The sequence below is a fragment of the Branchiostoma belcheri genome, unplaced genomic scaffold (assembly GCF_001625305.1).
Source record: "Branchiostoma belcheri isolate BF01 breed outbred unplaced genomic scaffold, Haploidv18h27 scaffold23, whole genome shotgun sequence".
NCBI lineage: Eukaryota > Metazoa > Chordata > Leptocardii > Amphioxiformes > Branchiostomatidae > Branchiostoma > Branchiostoma belcheri.
In genome coordinates, this window is record NW_017803824.1 from 2,414,832 (window position 1) to 2,435,649 (window position 20,818).

Sequence of the window (20,818 nt, forward strand, 5' to 3'; positions counted from 1 at the left end):
GTTCTGTTTTTTTTAATGGGATAGAGGATGTACTGCTATAGTATTTTGCAATGATGTTGCTTTTATTTTATGGTTGGTGGTAGCTGTGAATTTAACTTGTTACGGACACCATAGCTTGCTGCTATGTTCTGTATTGCTGCTACATTATTACTATAATATTATACACATGTATTATAGTATATTATTTATGTTTGTTTCATCAACAGTATAGATATACATTAACACATTGTTATACATTGTACTTGCATGGGAGCTACTATTAATATTATCTTTCGATTTAATTCACAATTGTTTGGTTCAGATGATAACTAATTTTTGGTGTACATTTGTGTCAAGAAATTATGATTATTTTTAGAAAAGGTAATCATTATGCAAGTTGTATAATGAGTGCATATGCATGGCGCAGAAATTTAACAAACATAGTTTTGGAGGGAAGAAAGCACAAAGCAGTCCTTATCCGGATCACATTTTCACTCACAAAATTCACAGGAAACTTAAAAAAAAAGAAGAGACGACTCAGACCAGTTGTTATGCAAAATATAAAAGTCATATTTTAATTTAGGATACAGTAGGGAGGAGTGTACATGAGTCCTGGCCACCTGGACACCTTCGCATGGCCAAACAATTCCTACAACTTCTGGTGCGTCTTAACGACAGACTTAAAACTGGGAAAACCTCAAGATGTGTGATAGGAGACGATCTGGTTTACAACATGAGTAAGAAGGGTAATTTTCAAGCAGGTGTCGGGAGAGAAGATTGTGGTGTTTTTTGGCTGTCCTGTTTTCCTAATACAAAAGTTGGGCTGCCAGAAAACATTAAAACCTTCCCTTCCAACATCTACTTGGTAATCTGCAGTAGGCCATGGTTGTGACACAATGTTGCAATCTAAATGTAACAATTGGGCATTGCGACATCAAGTATGCTACAATTGAGAATGCAAGCTACTGTATCTTCTCTACTTATCATCACACAACTGTAATAATAAAGGATTGCTTGTGACAATATTTCCCTACTTAAGTATGGACAAATATGATCATATCCAATATTGGGGCAAGGAAAAGTCATTTTCATTGAACCAGTGCATATGGGAATTCCTACAGTATTTCATAGCAAACCCATTTCCAGTTAATACAGACTTACACAATTTAAATCTAAACGTACGTCAGGGTAGTTGGATATAGAAAGGCACTGTAGTCCTTGCTGCAATGGCAATTGAGGTGGTCCCAGGTAATAAAGTATACTGGCCTATACACTATTTTCTTTGAATATTGAAGGCATGAATTTTGTTCCATTGTGGTGGACAGAGCAGGATACGTACATGTGTTCTCTTGGGATGTCCTTCATGCATCTTGAATTAAAAAGACTGTAAGTTCTAACGCAGCATTTACATGTACCTCTTGTGTTATGTTCACAACGGCCACCTTCCCCTCCCCAAACTAATCCAGCTGAAAAAAACGTTAGACAAGGTAGCTGGATTGTACCAATAAGACAGGGGTGGCAGTTATGAGCACTCACAGAGGACTATGTTGTTTGTACATGATGTAATAAATATGGAATTATAGTAGAAATAGGCACGTCTGTACAAAAAGCGGATACAAAATGAATGGAGTGATACAGCACTTTGATATGAAACACATCCTGGACCGCCAGACTTAATTCTGACTCAGCTAGGTACATAGATTCGCATGAGGCACATTACAAATATCTTAAAACATCAACATCTGCTGATTCCTGGCTTCAACACTAAACTGTATATTATCAATATTTCAGGAACTGCAATATTGTTTGTGAGGTATGGGGGGGATGGGACAACACAAAGGAGTTGTAGAGCATCCAGTGGTAAAAATGTACACTACTAGCAAGTTACATACGTACTTACAACTGCCTTCAGGACACCCGAGAAAGGTGCCTAAAAAATCGTACAACACTTTACAAAAAAATCGCCTAGCTACTTAACAAGACTCGTCTCTCTCCTCCTGTGGTGAATTATATCCGTCACACCCCTCTAGAAAAATGCTTGGGCCCAAAGGCAGTCATTTGTGGCATGATGATTGGACCATATCGGGGCCAACCACTATCACCAGGTGGGTCTCCCTACTATCTAAGTGGGGAATTTTTCTCTGCATGTGAATAATACATTATCTAGGGTATCCCAACTGATATCATTGACTGTATGGTACAAAAACCATTAAGAATTACTGCTATGTATACATACTCTTGTATATATGTACAATGATTAGTGAGGGAAACTGTACAAGAAAGGTACTGACCAGTCAGCTCAGAATATCACATATCGTGTGAAACTCTGCCGATTTGGGTCTTCATTTTTGTCCCAGCTTTACAAGAATCAAACCTGACTAGTCAGTCCGTGTGAGGGAGACACCTCCCCTCCTGCACAATGGTACACTCCGAAAGCAAAACCACACGTTGAGTATGCGACTGTACCATTTGTTGTGCAGGGGGGAGGCGAGACCCGACTTTCCAATCTGTTTATCACAAATTTTGACATGTACATCTGGATTGATTGATTGGCGTGTGTCAATCAAACGTCATCAGCCGGCAAGGTTGGCAGTGGCACGTTAATGTTGACTGATGTGAAGAATGCCATCTTCTCCCTGGTGAGAGAAATGTGCAGTTTCATTAGTCACAGTTTAGTAAATACATTTTAACTGAAAAGGCATTAAAAACTCTAAGCAGATGTTTGACTTTGGCTCATTTCTGAACCACTATGTTTATTCTGTATTTCTCTGGATAGCAAGTTTGAGTAGTAAACATGTATTCTGCCTTTCACAGTTGAAGCAATCACTGAATCTACATCAGGGTCTCTTTTCCATTACTAAATTGAGAAGTTACAGGCACCATGGATTAACTAATGTCTGTAAAAATGGGCCAGTCATAGTAAAAAGGCTGTGCTTACAGTCCTAAATATGTAGTTAATTGCCATTTCCTCACCATCTAACAATATACCGGTAACTGATTTTTGGAGTTAATGATGAATGCACATACCTGAAGGAAGCCTTCTCAGGCTGGTCCTTGCTGCTCTGTTTGCGGAGGCGCGCCATCTCCTTATTGGCTCGTTTTAAGAAGTCTTGTCTCTTCCTCTCCTCTTCTGCGCACTCCCCCATTCTCCGGGCCAGCTGGAAAAATATGCACCCCATCAGTAAAACATAGATAGATTGATCAAACAGATATAGAAGGATGGATGGATGGATGGTTAGATCTAGATAGATATATGTAGATACATGTAGATTGATCTAGAAAGGCAGATATAGATGAATGGATGAATAGATTGATCTAGATAGACTGGATGGATGGATGGATGGATCTAGATAGATAGATTCATCTAGAAAGATTGATCTAAATAGGCAGATATAGATGAATAGATTGATCTACATAGATCTGGATAGATCTAGATAGATTGGATGGTTGGATGGATGGGTGGACGAACGGATGGATTGATGAATAAGTACCTGTTTCTCGGCGTCGACCAGAAGTCTCTGCATGAGCTCGTTCTCGCTGACCCAGTTGGGCAGCCGGCCGTCTCCCCGGGTCTGGTGCTCCTCCAGACGCTGCTTGATCTCCTTAAGACGCACGATCTCCTCCTCGATCTGAGCCTGCGAACAAACAAACAAGGTTTGTGAGAGGTTTGCGCGTGTTCGGTGAAGTCGCCTACTGTTTGGCTGCGCAGGCTGAATGTTTCAAAATGTTCAAAACATTTGGCTGTAGATGGGAGATTCGGCCATGGTTGACTGGCTTTCAGGAGCACTAGTCTTTGAGAGTTATATTTGCCTCAGAGTTAATTAAATTAGTTCTATTCATATAGAAAGAAAGGTAGGTATGGCCTAAATCTGGTCAGACTGCTCTGAAACTTCAGCCTGCCTTGGTTGCTTGGTGGTCAGGGGAAGGTTCTGAAGTGTAACTAGGACTAAAGCAAAAGGAACACGAATGATGATGTCTTACCTGTTTGGTGCGGAAAGCCTGCAGGTCCAGCTCCAGGTCTAAGGACGTCCTTTTGCTGTTCTTGTCCTTCTGGGCCTTCGATGCAGCTTGTTGCTACAGAATGACACATGTAATAATCGTTTAATGCTTGTCATCTTAAACATTTGGTGTTAAACATTTAGCCAGCACTATTTTTTTGTCATCGCACTTTTGTTTTAAAAGTTTGATGACAGGTCTTTCCATATTTCTGCACGTCTGACAAAGATGATGGATTTTTCATAAAATATTTGTCCGTCATGAGGGGCAAAGATAGAAACAGAGAAAGCTGACTAGAACACTGCATTTGGAAAATCCAACTAAGTTTTGACAAAATTCAAGATAACAAAGACAGAGGCTGTACTTTGCATTAAGCCGACTTGTTTCTTTAAATGCTCACCATGTTTTTCTTCCATCTCATGCTTCTTCTCTCCATGGAGTTGCGGATGAACGGCCCCTTCTTGTACTGCGGCATGGAGCTGTCACTGTCGCTACGGTTCAACTGAGCACAGAAACATGAGAACAAGAGTTCAGTTGTGCACATACATATAGTCAACTGGACATGTATGATTTTGGCCAGAGAGGAGACCTGAGACACTACATGATACTTGATTTTCTCACTGGATGAACTTGGAAAAAGAAATATTTTGATTTTTAGTTACTGAAGAAGTGATGTCTTTGCTTGTTTTGCATAACTGGTAAACCGCCTTCAGGCGCAACACACCAGTTTTGTACAGTAAGTACAAGCTGCGTAAGACAGGACTGTAAGGTTTAAACCACTCATACTGTGAAGAAACCTTACTCTTTTCAATAAGGGGGTGAGTGTGCAATGGATCTTAAACGTGCTCCAGGTGTGGCCTCAATCACGGGACCTTGTTGTTGTTAGAAAATCACTCTGCAGATAATAAGTCTACTCTGATCAAGACTGCTTTAATTGACAGTTTCTCAGGAAGTGCTGTGATTGGCTACTGACCTTGCAGACGTACTGTCCCGACTGTTTGTTGACACGGTTGCCAGGCGAGAAGGTTTTGGAGCGGACGATCGTGCTGTTCCTCAGGGGGTCGCTGCGCTTGGCTCTGCCCTTGTGGACAGCATCGTCTGGGGACAGCAGCTGTTCTGTGTTGGTCTCCTAGAACAAATGGTCAGCGGATAAAAGTATTATTAAAAGTGTTGTTACATTTATTCTATAAGTTTGGTACACATACATGTGCAGCAAGGTCTATCCTCCTTGCCGAATGCTACTAATTGCTTCCTGTACATGTATCTAAAATATCACAAATATTTAACATCTAGAATTAGTTAAGTACAATTATTTAACAGCTGCAGCACATTCATTAAATCTGGTTCATTCACTCATTCATCCATCCATCCTGTCAGTCAGTCAGTCACTCACTCACTTTAAAGTCACATCTTGTGAGACAAGTAGTATAAAAAAAGCCCTAACTCACCTTATCACACATGACAATATCCTCCAGCGTGGGCTGTGTTCCTGTCTGTGGTTGGCTGCCTGGTGTTGGCGTGTCCGTCTCTCGTGACGGCGAACCCTCCTCCTGAGCCAGCCTCTTACAGTCCTGCGGCGTGGGCGTGTCGCTGCCTCCCCGGGGCGTCAGCGTGTCGTCTAACCCCGCCTGCTGCACTTCCTCGATGATCTGTAAGGGGGAGCCCCTGTGCAGGGAGCTGTCCTGTGTGTCCTGCGCGGCTGGCGCGACGTCCTCCTCTGCAATGGTGGGGTGAGGCCTGCTCACTTCACTACTCACCGAGTCAGACTGCTCAGCCGGCTCCTCCAGGATCTGTTGACGAAAAGAAAAACCATCAAGGTCACGAGAAACTGCAAAAATCCACACAACAACGTTTTTAATTAGAGCCAAAAAGGAGACTTAAAGTTACATGCTGCAACAGCCTCCAGTCATTTGAAACATGCTGCAACAACCTCCAGTTATTTAAAACAAGAGTACACCAGCATCTTCTTTCCACCATCAGGACTTCTACATGTAGCTGGCACCTTTTAGTTGCTGTAAACTAATGATTAGCCAGGAGTGTTATAATGTTACAACCCAGGCTATTGTTTACGTTAGCGTATAAAAGAGAAAAAAAATCTTCTGGTAAATAAGGTCTTTTTTTCATATGATCAGAACTGAGAAAGGAGACACTAAATCTAGGTGATCAAAATCACAAGACACCACATCATCTCTGCAGTACAAGCATACTAACCACAGGAGTGGAGGCCTGTGGACTGTCGGACAGGGAGCCCCCGCTGCACTTGCGGCTCTCGCACTGCAGGAACTTGAAGTTGAGGAGGTTGTACCACCGCACCGTGCCCGCCGGTCCGCACGTGGCGTCAAAGTCTGCCAGGCTGATCTGGGCACAGCCCTGCAGCAGCACAAGGTTTAGTTAGCATCTAGCATCAAAGTTTCCAGCAAAATAAGAATAAAATTGCACTACAAAAATATTTCTTCTTCATGGTACCAAAAGATAAAGGTAACCCCACGTAGGTTGTTTAGGGGCTATTACAAACACTTCCATTATTAAATTATGAGGAAAATATGCTAAGAACTGGCAGTAAAGGTCAATATCAGACAGATTTCCTCATTCAGAATATTTTTTTGTTTCGATGCCCTGGAATTGCATTGAATGAGGTGTATTGTGATTTTTGACGAATGAATGAATGAGTCTTTATTTCCATGTGCACTTCCCGCGTCCAACTCGTGTAGGCTTATACAACACCATTTGATAATATACATAGTACATGAACAAGAGGCCATGTCTAAAAATAGGTCTGAAGACAAGTTCTCACCAGACAGTCCTCTTCCTGCTCAGTGCTGAGGGCCCAGATGTGCATCTGCAGCGTCTTGGTGTAGAGCGTGTTCTCCATCACAGGCAGAGCAAACAGCTCGTTAAACACCGGGTTGGCAAGGTCAGAGGTCGGCTTGGTGGCAAAGGTGAAGTTGGCGTTGGGCGGGCAGGGCAGCAGGGCCGCACGGACACAACTGTGGACAGCACGGGACAGGGTTAGGACATATTGTACCTTTCCCAACAAAGTTCTTTATTTACAACTGGTACCTCACACAATGTTTCAGTGACTCTCCATAATCATCATTCTTCCTCAGGGCAATCAAGGAGCCTCGGGTTAAAATGCTGACTGGATCTGCTTTGTACTACAAACGTTTACTACTGCCAACCTACATGTATGCATACAAACTTTTTGGTGATCCTGAACAGTATTTCCGGCATTGACCAACATATCAGATACATATGTATCAATCAGCATTGCAATGACAACACAATACATTTTTATCTTTCACTTTCATCAATAATATTCAATTCTATCTGTAGCTCTAATGCCGTGGGAAAACATTCTCAATAGAAGTATATGTAACACAGTACTCACATCTGGTTGCCCTGCTCCACGTTTAATGCTGAGAGGTTACGAATCTGTTCCACTCGGATGCTTAACTGGCCTTCTGTGAAGTCGTACTTGAGTCCTACTTGTACTTGTGCTGATTCTAGATTAATCTCATTGTCGCAGAATACCTCGTCCATCTCCCCCGGCCTGCAATGCAAAAAGCACAAAATTGTTAGATTTCCTGGGATTTGACAGATGTGCCAGAAATTCATAACCAAACTAGAAAGGTAACATTTGCAAAGCATATGGTCTGCTCTGTTCATTCTTACTCAGACACATTTATATATATGGTCAGACAGGAGTCTAAATCCCTCCTGCTATAAAATTGCAACATGAGATGTAACCCAACACCAGTTACCATGGTGACAGCCATCTGATCCAGGTCATTGACCTTATTTGTTTGGACAAGAAGAGGAAAAAGAGGAAAAAACTGAGCAAAAATACTATGTTTTCCTTTGGTTAAACATGAAAATGCCAGAAGGACAAGGGTTAACGCACCTTTTTGTGGAAGCCTCGAAGACACCGCTGTCGCCAGCGACAGACTCGTCCGAGATGGCAGCGGAGACGCTGCGAGGGTTTCCCGCGGACAGGTGCGCTGACTCCTCCGACTCAGGGAAGTCCACACCTGGGGACGGGGGGAAGGAAAGAGCATTAGGAAAGACGGAAAAGTTTTAACTGCACAACAGTACTTCACTTACACTGATTTCTTATTGGACACCCAGCATGCCCCAGCATAGCTGGGATTTTGGCTGGGGGGTTCTTTCTACTGTCCAAGGGACCAGTGAGTGCTGTAGGTGCAAGTGCCAAAGGTGCAAGTTTTCTAGGGGGGCCCTGGAAAATTTTGAAAATTGAACCTTCTGAAATGGCATTTCCTGCATTTTTGAGAGGATTTCAAAAGAAAAACCAGAGATACAAATCCCCCCCTGGCTACGGTTTGAAAATTTGTTATGGTGTATTTCCAAGAACTATCGTACATCTCAACTACAAAAAAAAAACAGACTGAACTGTGCAGTTCCTTACCTGCTATCCCCTCACTAATAGGACTCAGGGGGCTGTTGATAATGTTGTTAATGTCCATGGGTCGCGAGAAGTCCAGTTCCAAGTCCGTGCTGCACCCGACAGTTCTCGAGGAGTCTGTGTTCGCGTTCGCGGGGCAGCTGTTCCCGTCGGGCGAGTTTTCCAGGTTCGCCTGCGCCTCCATCAGTCTGAGTTCCGCCAGCTTGGCTTCCACCTGCGATTGGTCGAAGTCCCCGCCGCCCACCGCGGGAAACAAGTCCGCTGCGCCGACGGCGTCCGCCCCCGAGGGCGACCCGGGCGGGGAGAGGGAAGATAACGAGGAGCGTGGCGATAACGAGGTTAACGACTTGGGCGTGTCGTTCGGTTTGCTATTAATTTGAAGAGTTGGTCCCTGGGAAATGGGCGTGTCTGTGGAGGAGGCTCCCGACACCTGGTTCTCGTGGATGGGGGAAATCGACGTTCGGAATCTCTCGATAAATCCTCCTTGTTGTAACAGGCCCTCCACCTACAGGACATACAAAAACTAGATTAAACCAAATCTTTATAACAGGTTGCACCCCAGAGCTTAATTACCAACCGAACAGAGTAACCTGAGCTAGCTATGGTTCCCACTTGCAATCCTCCAACTTTGTAAAATTGTGTAAATTAATTATTAACATTCAACATCCTTTTATACTGTAAACGAACATACGATTGCTTTGAACATCTCACGACAAAAGTTGCTGAGGCAGACCAAGAAAACCTACGTTTTCCTGGCACGTAGCTTGCATTAACAACAGAATGAATCACACTTAATCACAACGCTGAGGAAAACTTACAACAAATACCTAGTCAATGCTGAGCAAAACCAAGAAAGCTTAGTGTAGCTTGCATTAACAACAAAAAGAATAACATCAAAATTTTTAACAATGACGTACCTTCTGGTTGAGGTCTCTAAAGCTGATATCATTCTGCGGAGCTCCGTAGATGTCGGTGAAGCTGAGGGAGCTCAGCGAGCCTTTACTGGACGCGGCCGAGAGGGAACCCCGGCTGGACGCGTTACTTAACGACCCTCGGGACGACCCAGAGGAAATGGACAGCGTGCTTGTTGAAATGCTGAGAATGCAGACAAGACGATTTAATGCAAAATGTACTTTCACCTGCTGAAACTGAACTTAAACAGGCAAAGGTAAACTTACATGCTGGGACATATTCTTCTCTTAACAACAATGTACAGTGCTGTACATGTACTTGCAGCAACTACATGTACACCAGCAGTGGTAGCTTGGTACAGTCCAATGCTCTTGTACTATTGTGTTTTTTTTGTCACAAATAATTTTCATGATTATGGTTGCTGAGTTGTCAAACAATCCTACCTCTTGATCTGTGTTTCCAGGTATGTGAGCAGCCTGGTGGCTTCCTGCAGCTGCTGCAGTAGTGTGTTCCTCTTCTCCTGCAACTTTAACCTGCAGAAAAATGTGTTGGTTTGTTATGACTATTGTTAACTGTATTTTTGTCGAAACAGGGTTGGCCACTGTTTTTGGGATGGGCCTGGGGAACTTATTATACAACACATGCAGGAAATACATTACTTATGGGCTGAAAACATTCAAGCTAAGTCATTATCTAGTACCCTTGTTACATACATAAGATTGTAAATTACTAACATGCAGAATGACCCAGAGACACGAGTGGGATTTTTAGTAAAAATTATGTTTTTCTACTGATGATTTTAAAGAAATAATGATGGGCAGAAAATAAGATTTGCATGTGTTAAACCCACAGTCTTAGACTCTTTTCTAGTCAAGCCCACATCTAAATATCCTCACCTATCAGATATGACCCTGTTTGACATCTCCTTTGCATTGTTCAGTTCCTCCTCTAGGTGGCGCTTCTTATCCGCCAGCTTTTCACGGTCCTCCTCCGTCCGTTTCCGAGGGTTGACGCTCTTCAGCTCCTTGAGGAGCTTCTCCTTCTCGGAGATAAGGAGCAGGCGGTCCTTGTCGCAGTCCGCCACGCCCGGTAACACCTGGTCATCAATCTCGGCAAGGTCCGTTTGTAATCTCGCCACTCTGGGGGAGAAAAAAGAAAAATTCCAGGTACAAGAAATGACTTTTAAGCGGACATAAGAGCAGGACATCATGACTCTTTTGTAGTGAATTATTTATAAAAATGTACATGAAGCCTAAAACGTGGGGAAGAAAAATTTCAGGTACAAAAAATGAATTTTTGCCAGACATAAGATCAGTGCCCTTTAGATAAAGCCTATGTGTATCTACGTATAGATAATCCTGTAGATGTAATGAGTTGACGACTTTGATTTTAATGTCTTGTCCTTTTCTTATGTAGCTTGTTGTCCTTGTCGTCAGGGTTTGCCCTTTAAAATAGTCTTGTAACTAGTTGGGCAACCCCGGCTGTCAATTTTGTACAGCTGAACCAATAAAATGAATAATAAGAGCAGGAAATCATGACTCTTCTAAAGTGAATTGTATACAAAAATGTACATGAAGCTTAAAACCTTATTATGTTTACTTGTGCAAAGGTTTTAACCACTTCATGAAACATTCCATACCATTCAGAACAGTTCACTTTGACAAGCACTTGGCTTGCCTATACTGCAGTTCCTAACTTGGCCACCAGAGGGCTCTCATGACATGGGAAAGATGTACTGTACATCTTGAGTAGTGGGGGAAACGTACCTTCTCTTGGCTTCATCGTACTGTAGCCTGAGCCGTGCTCTCTCTGCTAGCTTGGCACCTAGCGACTGGAATGACTGAAACAAAAGAGAAAACATGTAATACCCTGTGACAAAAATTTGTACTTCATATTTTACTCTATCCATTTATGATATACAGTGACAAAACTAAAATTCTTCTGCTGCAGAGTTTTCAGTGGCAAGTGTGTGTGTGACTCTGCAAGTGTGTGTGTGACTCTGCAAGTGTGTGTGTGTGTGTGTGTGTGTGTGTGTGTGTGTGTGTGTGTGTGTGTGTGTGTGTGTGTGTGTGTGTGTGTGTGTGTGTGTGTGTGTGTGTGAAAATATGGCCCCCGGACCCCCAAGATTGTCTTGATAGTTGGTGTGTGGATTGTTCTTGATGAGACCTCAAAATAACTAGATTTTGGGTCATACAATGTTTAGAAACACAAACATTGTGCACTGACCTCTCCTGTGACATCTGTCTGTGAGGCTGTGTTGGACCTGGCTGCCAGTGAGGCATTTGTGTGTGTGTGTGTGTGTGTGTGTGTGTGTGTGTGTGTGTGTGTGTGTGCAAGTAAGATAATAAACCAGAAGGCTTAGATGGATTGTTCTGATAATTGGTATGTGGACTGTTGTTTAGAGAAACAAATAATTGCGTGCTGACCTCTCCTGTGACGTCTGTCTGCGAGGCTGTGTTGGACCTGGCTGCCAGCGAGCTGCTGCTGTCATACAGGTTGAGGGAACAGCTGCTGGCCTGCAGGTTCTCTGCGCTGCCCCGGAACAGCTCCTTGAGGCGCGCCAGGGACTGCATCAGGTCCGCCTTCTCCTTCTCCCGCAGGGTCAGGTTCTTCTGGATGGCCCGCAGCTCCTCCATGATGGCCTGGGCCTCGTCCCGCTGGTAGTTACCGTGCCCGTTCACCATCTTCGCTTCAACTCTGCACGGAACAGAACACAAACAGAGGTTGGATACAGGGCTTTTCTTTTACACGACCAAATTTTCTCACCTAAGCTGCTGATGTTTCAGTGTCTATCAGACACCTTCCTCAGAGCTTCAGATACTCTGTAACTGTCCCCTTCCAAATGACTGAACAAAGGTTACCATGTTTGCTTCAACTCTGCACGGAATAGAACAGGTAAGGCGGTTATTCAGATACTGTACTCTGAAACTATCCCCTGAAGTAGAAAACTGGTTATGTACGTATTTCTATCCAGTTCAGGTTCGCGAATAATCTACATGTTTCATGTAACTGGAAAATCCTATTCTAAACAGTCAGGGGCCTAATTTCAGTTCTTTTCCACATTTTCACAAAGAATCTACAAGACTGACAATAGTCAAGACCAAGTTGTCAGCAAGCGTGCACTAATCACTCAAGCTGTGGCGTCAAACAATGTCTTACTCATAGTTCATGACCCTGTCATTTTGACAACCCTGTCATTTTGAGATCCTAAAAATCCAACTATATAACAGAGTGCACTGACCTTAAGAAACCCATCATGCCAGTGCAGCATGCACTAGTACGTATACAAGTACATCCTTTCTTTCCGGTGCTCATTTAGTGTCTGTCTACTTCTAAAGCAAAACTAGTCCAGCATGGCAATCAATAAAGTTTCTGGATAGAAAGAATGTAATGGTAGCGTTGTCATGATCACTAAAGGATGATTGGGTCTGCACTATTGGAATATGCCGAAAAATAAAGTCATAGTTAATGCATGTTAAGAAACGTTACTCACGCTTGTAGTGTGTCCACCCCCTTCTGTTTGTAGTACAGCTCTGACCGCATTTGGTCCACCTCTCTCTTAAGTCTTCCAACCTGTTGATCAATCAAATAATCAATCAATCAATCAATCAATCAATGAACTTGGCAGAGATTCGGTCTGGGCTGATATTATGATTATATGATAAGTTAATGCTGAAAGAATTGCATTGATAGTCTTTCAATCAGAAACAGGTCTCTTCACTTGGTACAGTTTTTTGTCCAACTCAATTTTCATGATTCGGTCCAAGAAATAAGTAATTCGATTTATGAGATCTTACAAAACCTGACAGCTGAATTATAGCCCGTATGAGTTTGATGCCAGGTATGTCCTCAGTCCTGCTTGTGTGGCCTTGCTCACACATGTGGTATTGTTGATAACTTGTGCCAAAATCTGCCCTAATCAACATTCATTTCTCAGAATGCTAACATCCATAAGGGCCTGCATGGGGGGTAGTGATTACGAATTACGCAAAATTTTCGCCGCCGATTACGAACTACATTAAAGTCTCAGAGCAGATCGCGACTTTATGCTTTGCGGCTAATGTACTATTACGAATTACGTTGATTTTGGGGGAGTCTGCCTACAGATTATGAAGACTAAAAAGGCCAGATTACGCCTTCCGAAAAAGGGCATGCAGGCCCTCTTCCATTCCCAGTGTGCACAGAGGGTAGACAGTCCAACCCACCCATGGTGCCATTTCTGATTTACAGTGAGTGACGCCATTTGAGCTGCCGTCGAAAAAAAACGTGAGGTTACTTCTGGCCACTCCACGTTCTAATTACACCGACCGTCGTCCTGTCACAGCTGTTTTATTTACACGTCTAGAACGCTTTACTTTTGTCACTCGTTCCCAGCCCAGGGAGCCAGGAAGTATGTGTAACATACACCTAAAAATTCTTCTAACAGAAACCTCCTTTGCCCCAGTAACACAGAAGTATCCTTCATCTGTAAAGTACAGTTTTTTTTTTCAGTTCTAGTCCCCACCCTAAGTAAGAAATGTGGTAGTCAATGTTTGTATTGTGCTCAAGGTCATACAGGGGTCACTTCCATGGGAGGTCATACAAAGTTCGTGAAGAATAATCCAGTCATTCTGCCGGTTTCTAGACGTCCCAATCTTTCCTCTTCTCCCAATGGTGATGAAACTGCAGAGAACTGGTGGTTTTCTAACTGACTAAGGCCACACCAGTTCATTTCTATGGTTCTCTGACAGTTCAGACATCAAATGAGTGAACAAGATCATTGAAGATGGAAGCAGATTTAGAGGAATGACAGCCAAACTCGAATCTTACTGTACTCACTCTCTGAAACATTCTGTACCAGGACATAAATTGGCTGTTTCCAAGTTAACCTATGTATAGCATTATCTTTTTTCTTAATCAGAGAACCAAACCAGCAAATTAAATTCATTTGATTTAGAAGTAAAACACTGTCTTTTTGTCCCCAGTCCATGGACTATAATGGGTTCCCAGAGGAAGTATATTGTGTTGGCATGTTTGACAACCAGCCATGTTTACTAGAGCATGGCAGGTCTGACCTTGGCATTGTGTCTGTCACATCCCTACACACCACCTGCAGGTGTAATGATCTTTTGAAGAAGTCGGCGTCTTTGTTTCCTTCAAGTTCAAGGCCACAGTTGTTAAAAGGTACAACTGTGTTAATGGACGGGATCTGTATTATATGTGCACTAATGCTGATTGACTGGAAAGTGACTTTGAACTTCAGGGCCAACATTCAGCCTTTTGATGATCCCAGTATTGGCAGTAAGTAAGGGAAAACAGACATTCACCTCAAGTAAGGTGAAGCATGGTGCTACCTTCAGGTATTGATGCACTGTGGCTTTGCTACAGCTCACATTTCCAGTCAAGCACACTGGGTCACCTTTTTGATATGTATGTTGGGCTCTTTTACGTTCAGAGGTTTGATGCCTGAGGATAATGCCTGGAGAGTTGGTAGCTAAATGTGACATGTGTCCTATGTTGGGCTATCTATTCAGTTTTCTGTCCAAGCCATTACTGCTACTACAAAGAAATAAACTGAAATGTTTAGCATTTTGTAAATCTGTGTATATGTCAGAGTAGAGACTTGTTTTGCACTGATTCTACCAGTAAAGATCCCGTTTGGAGCTTTTGCTGACAGAGACACTGATCAAAATGCTATTTACGGTACAAAGAAATTATGAAACATTCAGAATTTGGTAAATCTGTGTAGTAGCATGTTTCTGTAACAATATCTTACCCGTGTTCTGGCGGTGGCCACCTCTGCCTTGAGCAGGTCGGGGTCATACTTGGTGCTGGCTGTAGATGAGGAGGAACACACTGTAGGGAAATAGTAAAAGTACAGGTTACACTTTTTTCCAAACAACAATTAACAATGACCTATGATTATCTATCTACAACCTTTAGCTGTGCAAGTCTGGTTGCATTCTTCAAGTAAGTTCAAAATTTGTTGAGAATTAAATATGTACTGTCTTCAACGATATGCTACATATATATAAGAATTAACTGAGTGCTGAGCATGGCTTAATAGTACGTAAGGAGCAGAGATACAGACTTGTTGTTTACTCTTTCACACAACAGGGCTCGTGCCTTTAACTTATCAATAACAATGGTTCTATTGTGTGTGACAGGTGTTTTCTGAACGCTGGTATGTCCGGCAACAAAATGACAAACAAGGTTTCTTTCGTAAATCAAGTCATACATAAAGGCTTACTTCATACAGGTGGGGAACGTGATATGGCAAAATGACAAAATGGTAATAAATTTTGCTGACTAAACTTTCAACTTGGGCAATTATAATCCAAGCTTCAAAAATGTCAGTGAACCTTCGAGCAACTTGAAAGTAATGCATATACTTCCAAAGGATATGTCATAGATTAACAAATATGCTGTAAATTTGAGATTTGAATAGATCTCAGAAATGAGTATGTACATCATTCTGCATGACAGTGCTTGAGAAACATGACTGTCTTGTCAACTGCTCACCTGCCTATTGTTATCTGATATCTGTGTAGCTCTCTGGCCCAATTGGAAAAGGTACCAAGGTCCAAGCCATCCAGTAAAAAATTTTAATCCCTCAGACCTTCTCTTAGACAAAAATCTCAAGGTAGACATGCAAGGTCATAGGTAAAAGCCTCTTCGACCTTTGGGATATCTGTGTGGAATCCAATTTCTTTTTGTTGTCCAGGGTATTGGTAATATCCTATATTGATCACAAATCTTATAGATTTTGAGAGTAAAACTTCAATATTGACTGGCTGTGGCCAAAAAAAAAAAAAAGACTGGCTCAATGAACAGTGGCCCAAAGTCCCATCCGAAGGACTGCAACTCACTTGCATGCAGGTTGGGGGATCAACGAAAGCTGGATTCCAACTGTGAACCCTCTGGTCCAAAAGCAGGATTGCTAACCGATCGGTCATATATACTAGTAGATTCTGATGGCTGATGCAAGAGAGGAAAGGTCTTGACTGAAACATCTGCATTTTCATTCATCATTTTTTAAAGAATCATAACTGCACAATAAACACTTGATTGATTTCAAAGGACCGGTTATCAATCACTCCTGACAACTGGCACGCCACGTGTAAATTCAGCCAAACAAAGGCACAACCTGTCTAGACAAAGGCTTCTGACAGGGCCACTAATTCCGGACATTCTTCTTTTTACCCAGGTGTCAGCGATCTTTGTGGCCCATCTGCTTTCAAACAATGGCCGACAATGCGCGTGCTGTCCCTGTCGCCACTGGCACTGTGATTACAGGGGGTGTTTCAATGTCTGAGAGGCCGTTCTAATGCAAATGATGATGTGCGTCAAGAACCAGATTCATTGAATGATTTCTAAATCCTTATAAATTGTTTGTTTTATATAGAGTTTCTCTCTTCGCCATCTTGGACACTGACAATGAACGACCGCTGATTCAGAGTTCTACTTACTAGTCTGACATAACGAGAGTTCTTCCCCTCTTAGTGTCTACATCACTTTAGTGAAGGAGCTACATGCACACTACCCTATGTAACTCTTTTGTCAATGAGAGAGTCCTACACAAGCGAAGTCAAGCCCCCTTCTCCCATTTTTGTCTGTGAGTTTCTTGGCCAGGTTTCGCCATCCCGCATATTTCAGTGCTGCGTAGCTAAGTGCATATATGCACTGGTGAGAGGGACGGCCGTAATGAAGGCTTAACACGTCTTAGCCGGGGAGCATTCCAACCTGGCTCAAACAAAGGACTGCTAATAGTTAGCCCATCTGTTTTGGCAGGGGGCAGATTCCTGGCATTCTCCGTCTTTGTCGTAGGTTTGCAGGAGAAAAGAGTAAAGTAAAGAGAGTGTGGGGCAACTGTGTAATTAGTACACAAAGGCTGTGGCCACAGTGGCAAGGGTTGGCTCCAGGCCAAACAGACAGCTGAAAGGTCTGGTCACCTGTGCATCGGTTTTACCTGCGGGTTTCAAAAACTCATCTCTGTATCTATCTCGATCAATTTCTTACCAAAATCTCAAGGTTAAGGTTTCTATTTCCTGTGGTTCAAAGAATGGGGACCAAGAATTCAAGCAACAAAAAAGAAACCAAATGTCGACAAGGCCAATCTAGAATAAAATTGGAACTATTTGAAAAACTATGTTAAATATATTAAAATGTAGTTGGGAAGAATATAGTCTACAAGTTAAATTTGTTTGTTCTACTGTATTTTTCTTTAAAAATGCTAAACCAGGCAATTCTGAAGTCTGTGCCTTGGTACACAATTCTAGAGTCGAGAGTCAATATGAAGACTCCAGCCCTCTTACTACCTTCTTGTCTGAAAACCAAGGAAAGAAATTGGCCAGGCCTACAGAAAAAAGTCTGGTACATCTTTCTTCAGGTCCAAAGTGAAGAAAGGGGAGGGGGTTGTGAGACAGATAACATTACTGCCCAGTCAGATCTGTGAGGCTGATAGGAGCGGGAGTGTGCAGTGATGATAACTACTGATGTTATCGTCCACCAGGCCTGCCATGAAGGACAGTCATTAGGCAACATTCCCCCAGACCTGTCAGCAAGCTCCACATTTTTACCCTCATCTCTTCTCAACCCCTGCTTTAGTTCTGGAGAAACTTGAGCCAATTTCATTCTTATTCAACAAGAAGTGCAGAAATTTTTGACTGTGTGGCTGTTATACTTGTCAGTCATGGGCACAAAAATTCTGTCCAATGATGAAATCAGGGTGCGGGCTGGAGCCCTGTCTGTCAGCAGGGATCTTAATAACTACAGGTCACACTCTCAGGACTGTGTTGTGCTGAGCTAGTCTCCACTGCACTCCTGACAGACACAAACAAGCCCACTGATGATGAAACTTTTTTTTCTAGGAAAAAGGAGAAATACTGAGGGAAAGGATGGGGGAAGGCGTAAAAGAGAGATTTCCAATCAGTGGGATAGAACAGGAAGGGAATTTCATGTTGGCTTTGGATCAACTACACTGCAACTGTGACATGTGTGGTATTTCTTAAACAAAGAGATTGTTTGAAAAGGTGAAAATGTCGCAATCAATGGCAATGGCCAAATAAGAAAGGGAATACAGTACCCACGTTGTTCAGTGTAGAAAGAAAACTATGATGTGATAAACTTGTCTATTCACAATCAGTACAAAGAAAATGTTCGAGTTTGTTAGTAAGCTTGTAAGCTGGTTTGTACTTACAGCTAGTACTTGACCTCCAGCCATGGAGGGCGTCATTTAGGTGCTGGAACTGAAAAAAAAGACAACAAACATTTTTTCTTCACAGCTTGACAAATAAATCAAATACTTTCCTGACTATGAAGGGATATGACAGTAAGACTGTTATGAACTCGCACACCACCTGTGTGTAACTGTATCCCTCAGCTCCATAATCACTGGAGTCACCTGTAGCATCCATAGCACAGGATAAAACTAACAAATAACCAAGCAAAGGGGCACTCACACTATAAGTCTAGCACTTGGTGCAAAATGCCTTTAATATATGATTAACCTTCAAATTCTAACCAATACTAACTTTATTTCACTTCTCTACAGGGATTTTCTATTGAAAAATCGTCAAAGGAAACATTCCATCCTTGATAAAAGATACCATGACGTCACGATAGCACACTTGCCAAATCCCATACTTCAAAAGGCCTTAATTCCAGCGATGACTTATTGGAAAATGCTAACATTATTACATTTCTCTGTGGGGATTTCCTGTTGAAATATCTCTGCGGAAACATTGCTTCATTGACAAATAATGTGCTGATGCCACGTTAGGGTGTGTCCCTCTCACGTTGCCAAGCTAAGTGAGGTTGTCATCACTTAGGTCTTAACCACAAGACCCTTACCTCATCTTGTGCCAGTGCCAATCTTTCTTGCTTGATGTTGTAGATTTCTTGTTTGCACTGGAATATGAAGCAAAACAGGCTTAGAGGGTGAATACAAAAACCATTACATACAACAGTTACTGGATGATCCACATAAAACATAGTCAAAAGGGAATGTATGTAACTTGGTACAAACATTTTCAGAGTGAATATAGTCAAACTGTAATTTTCCTTCTAGCCCTCTGTTTTAATTTGGACCTTGTGTTTGATATTAACGTAAAATGTCTGAAAACCAATTGAGGTAATGACTTGGTGTGGCATTGACTTTGCTGGATGTGAAACACAGCCAACCCTGGGAGGTGGGGTAGCTAGTGCACTGGGGAATTGAATAGCCCAGCATTAAGGTAATTTGGTACATTTGAGGAGCAGTCATTACCTGTAATGGGCTTGTTGTAACTCCACCAGGAAGTATCCTAATTAATCAATTCTGGGCGCTCAAACCGAGAGCACGGTAGGAATACTTAGCAGTCTGGGGCTCATTTTAATCAAAGGTAATATATATGAATGGTTTATTTCAGTTGATACCTCGCAGCCACTTGGCTGAATTACGTACAACTTACAAAATGTCTCTAATTGAATCACATCCAAATTATAAGTGTTACACAGATTACGATAATTTACGGAAATTGTAGACTAAATTTGCGATAATTCCACATATGATCAATTTCTTTCAAAAAGTCAAGTATTAAGAGCAGACAAATTCAGTATCAATTAGTTTTAAAATCTAAAATACTACACACATTTCATTAAGAGAAGTGGCATTAAAAGTAGTAGGGAATCCTTATATAATCATTTTCTTTGAACATTTCGATATTTAAAAAAGACAACAACAATTTCGATTACTAGTAGTTCTAAAATCAAACAAACTACCCACATTTCATTGGGAGAGTGGCATTGAAAGGATTAAAGATTGCAGGAGAATTCTGGACAAGGAAAATCGGTAGTATTTAGCTCTATTAACAGCTATTGAGTAATCTTGTTAGGTACGGAATGGGGGAGTCTCTGTATCTCTTAGTTTTGCACTTAATAGTTCTTAGTTTGTCAGAGTTCCTGGTGGTGATGCCGTGGCTGTCTCCAGTTCTCGGTGGGAGCATTTCTGGGCTCAGGTTTCTGGCAAATTTTAGGCACAGATCCACCCGTCGTTCTTGGAGCGACTTCAGGCCTGTGTTGAGCAGAGCGCTCTTGTAGTCGGTGTAGTTCATGCCAAGAATGGTTCGTAGTGCTCTCCTCTGGATTCTTTCTAGTCTCGTGGTTTGTGTTGCTGTGAGACCAGAGTGCCACACTGGCACACAGTACTCTAGCACTGATCTGACGTAGGTTATGTATATTTGTAGTAGGTCCTCAGTGGATAGGCTGAAACGTTTAATTTTTCGTAGCATGGCCAGCCGTCCGTTAGCCTTGTTGATGGTCTTGTCTACGTGCATATCCCATTTTAGGTTCTTTTGGATCCAAACCCCAAGGAGACATGTGGCACAAACTACCTCTAGCTGCGTTTGGTTGATGGTGAGGACTGGAAGCGGGGGTGGATATTTCATAAAGCAGATTACCATTGCTTTGCATTTGTCCGGGTTTAGCAGCATGTGGTTGTGAAGGGACCAGTCTTGAAAGTTGTTTAGCTCCATCTGCATCACTGAAGGTTTG

At 42.3% G+C, this 20,818-nt stretch overlaps 1 protein-coding gene across 3 annotated transcripts in view; it reads right to left on the reverse strand.

Moving 5' to 3' along the window:
- Nucleotides 1-525: 525 nt before the first annotated feature.
- The window catches only part of LOC109470595 (protein KIBRA-like), a 45,268-nt gene continuing 24,975 nt past the window's right edge, over nucleotides 526-20,818 (reverse strand). For 2 of the 3 annotated variants that reach the window (XM_019769564.1, XM_019769566.1), the window contains exons 6-24: nucleotides 15,063-15,142; nucleotides 12,801-12,880; nucleotides 11,734-12,004; nucleotides 11,074-11,147; nucleotides 10,204-10,446; nucleotides 9,751-9,840; nucleotides 9,313-9,490; nucleotides 8,399-8,900; nucleotides 7,877-8,003; nucleotides 7,364-7,525; nucleotides 6,770-6,962; nucleotides 6,187-6,345; nucleotides 5,424-5,765; nucleotides 4,949-5,104; nucleotides 4,376-4,477; nucleotides 3,961-4,053; nucleotides 3,471-3,614; nucleotides 3,007-3,137; nucleotides 526-2,615 (exon numbers count right to left, since the gene is read on the reverse strand). In XM_019769564.1, coding sequence (XP_019625123.1) covers nucleotides 2,543-2,615; nucleotides 3,007-3,137; nucleotides 3,471-3,614; nucleotides 3,961-4,053; nucleotides 4,376-4,477; nucleotides 4,949-5,104; nucleotides 5,424-5,765; nucleotides 6,187-6,345; nucleotides 6,770-6,962; nucleotides 7,364-7,525; nucleotides 7,877-8,003; nucleotides 8,399-8,900; nucleotides 9,313-9,490; nucleotides 9,751-9,840; nucleotides 10,204-10,446; nucleotides 11,074-11,147; nucleotides 11,734-12,004; nucleotides 12,801-12,880; nucleotides 15,063-15,142 — 3,200 coding nt within the window. In that variant the 3' untranslated portion in view covers nucleotides 526-2,542. Of the gene's footprint in view, nucleotides 2,616-3,006; nucleotides 3,138-3,470; nucleotides 3,615-3,960; nucleotides 4,054-4,375; nucleotides 4,478-4,948; nucleotides 5,105-5,423; nucleotides 5,766-6,186; nucleotides 6,346-6,769; nucleotides 6,963-7,363; nucleotides 7,526-7,876; nucleotides 8,004-8,398; nucleotides 8,901-9,312; nucleotides 9,491-9,750; nucleotides 9,841-10,203; nucleotides 10,447-11,073; nucleotides 11,148-11,733; nucleotides 12,005-12,800; nucleotides 12,881-15,062; nucleotides 15,143-18,485; nucleotides 18,535-20,818 lie in introns of all 3 variants that reach the window. The other variant, XM_019769565.1, reaches the window with a different exon arrangement.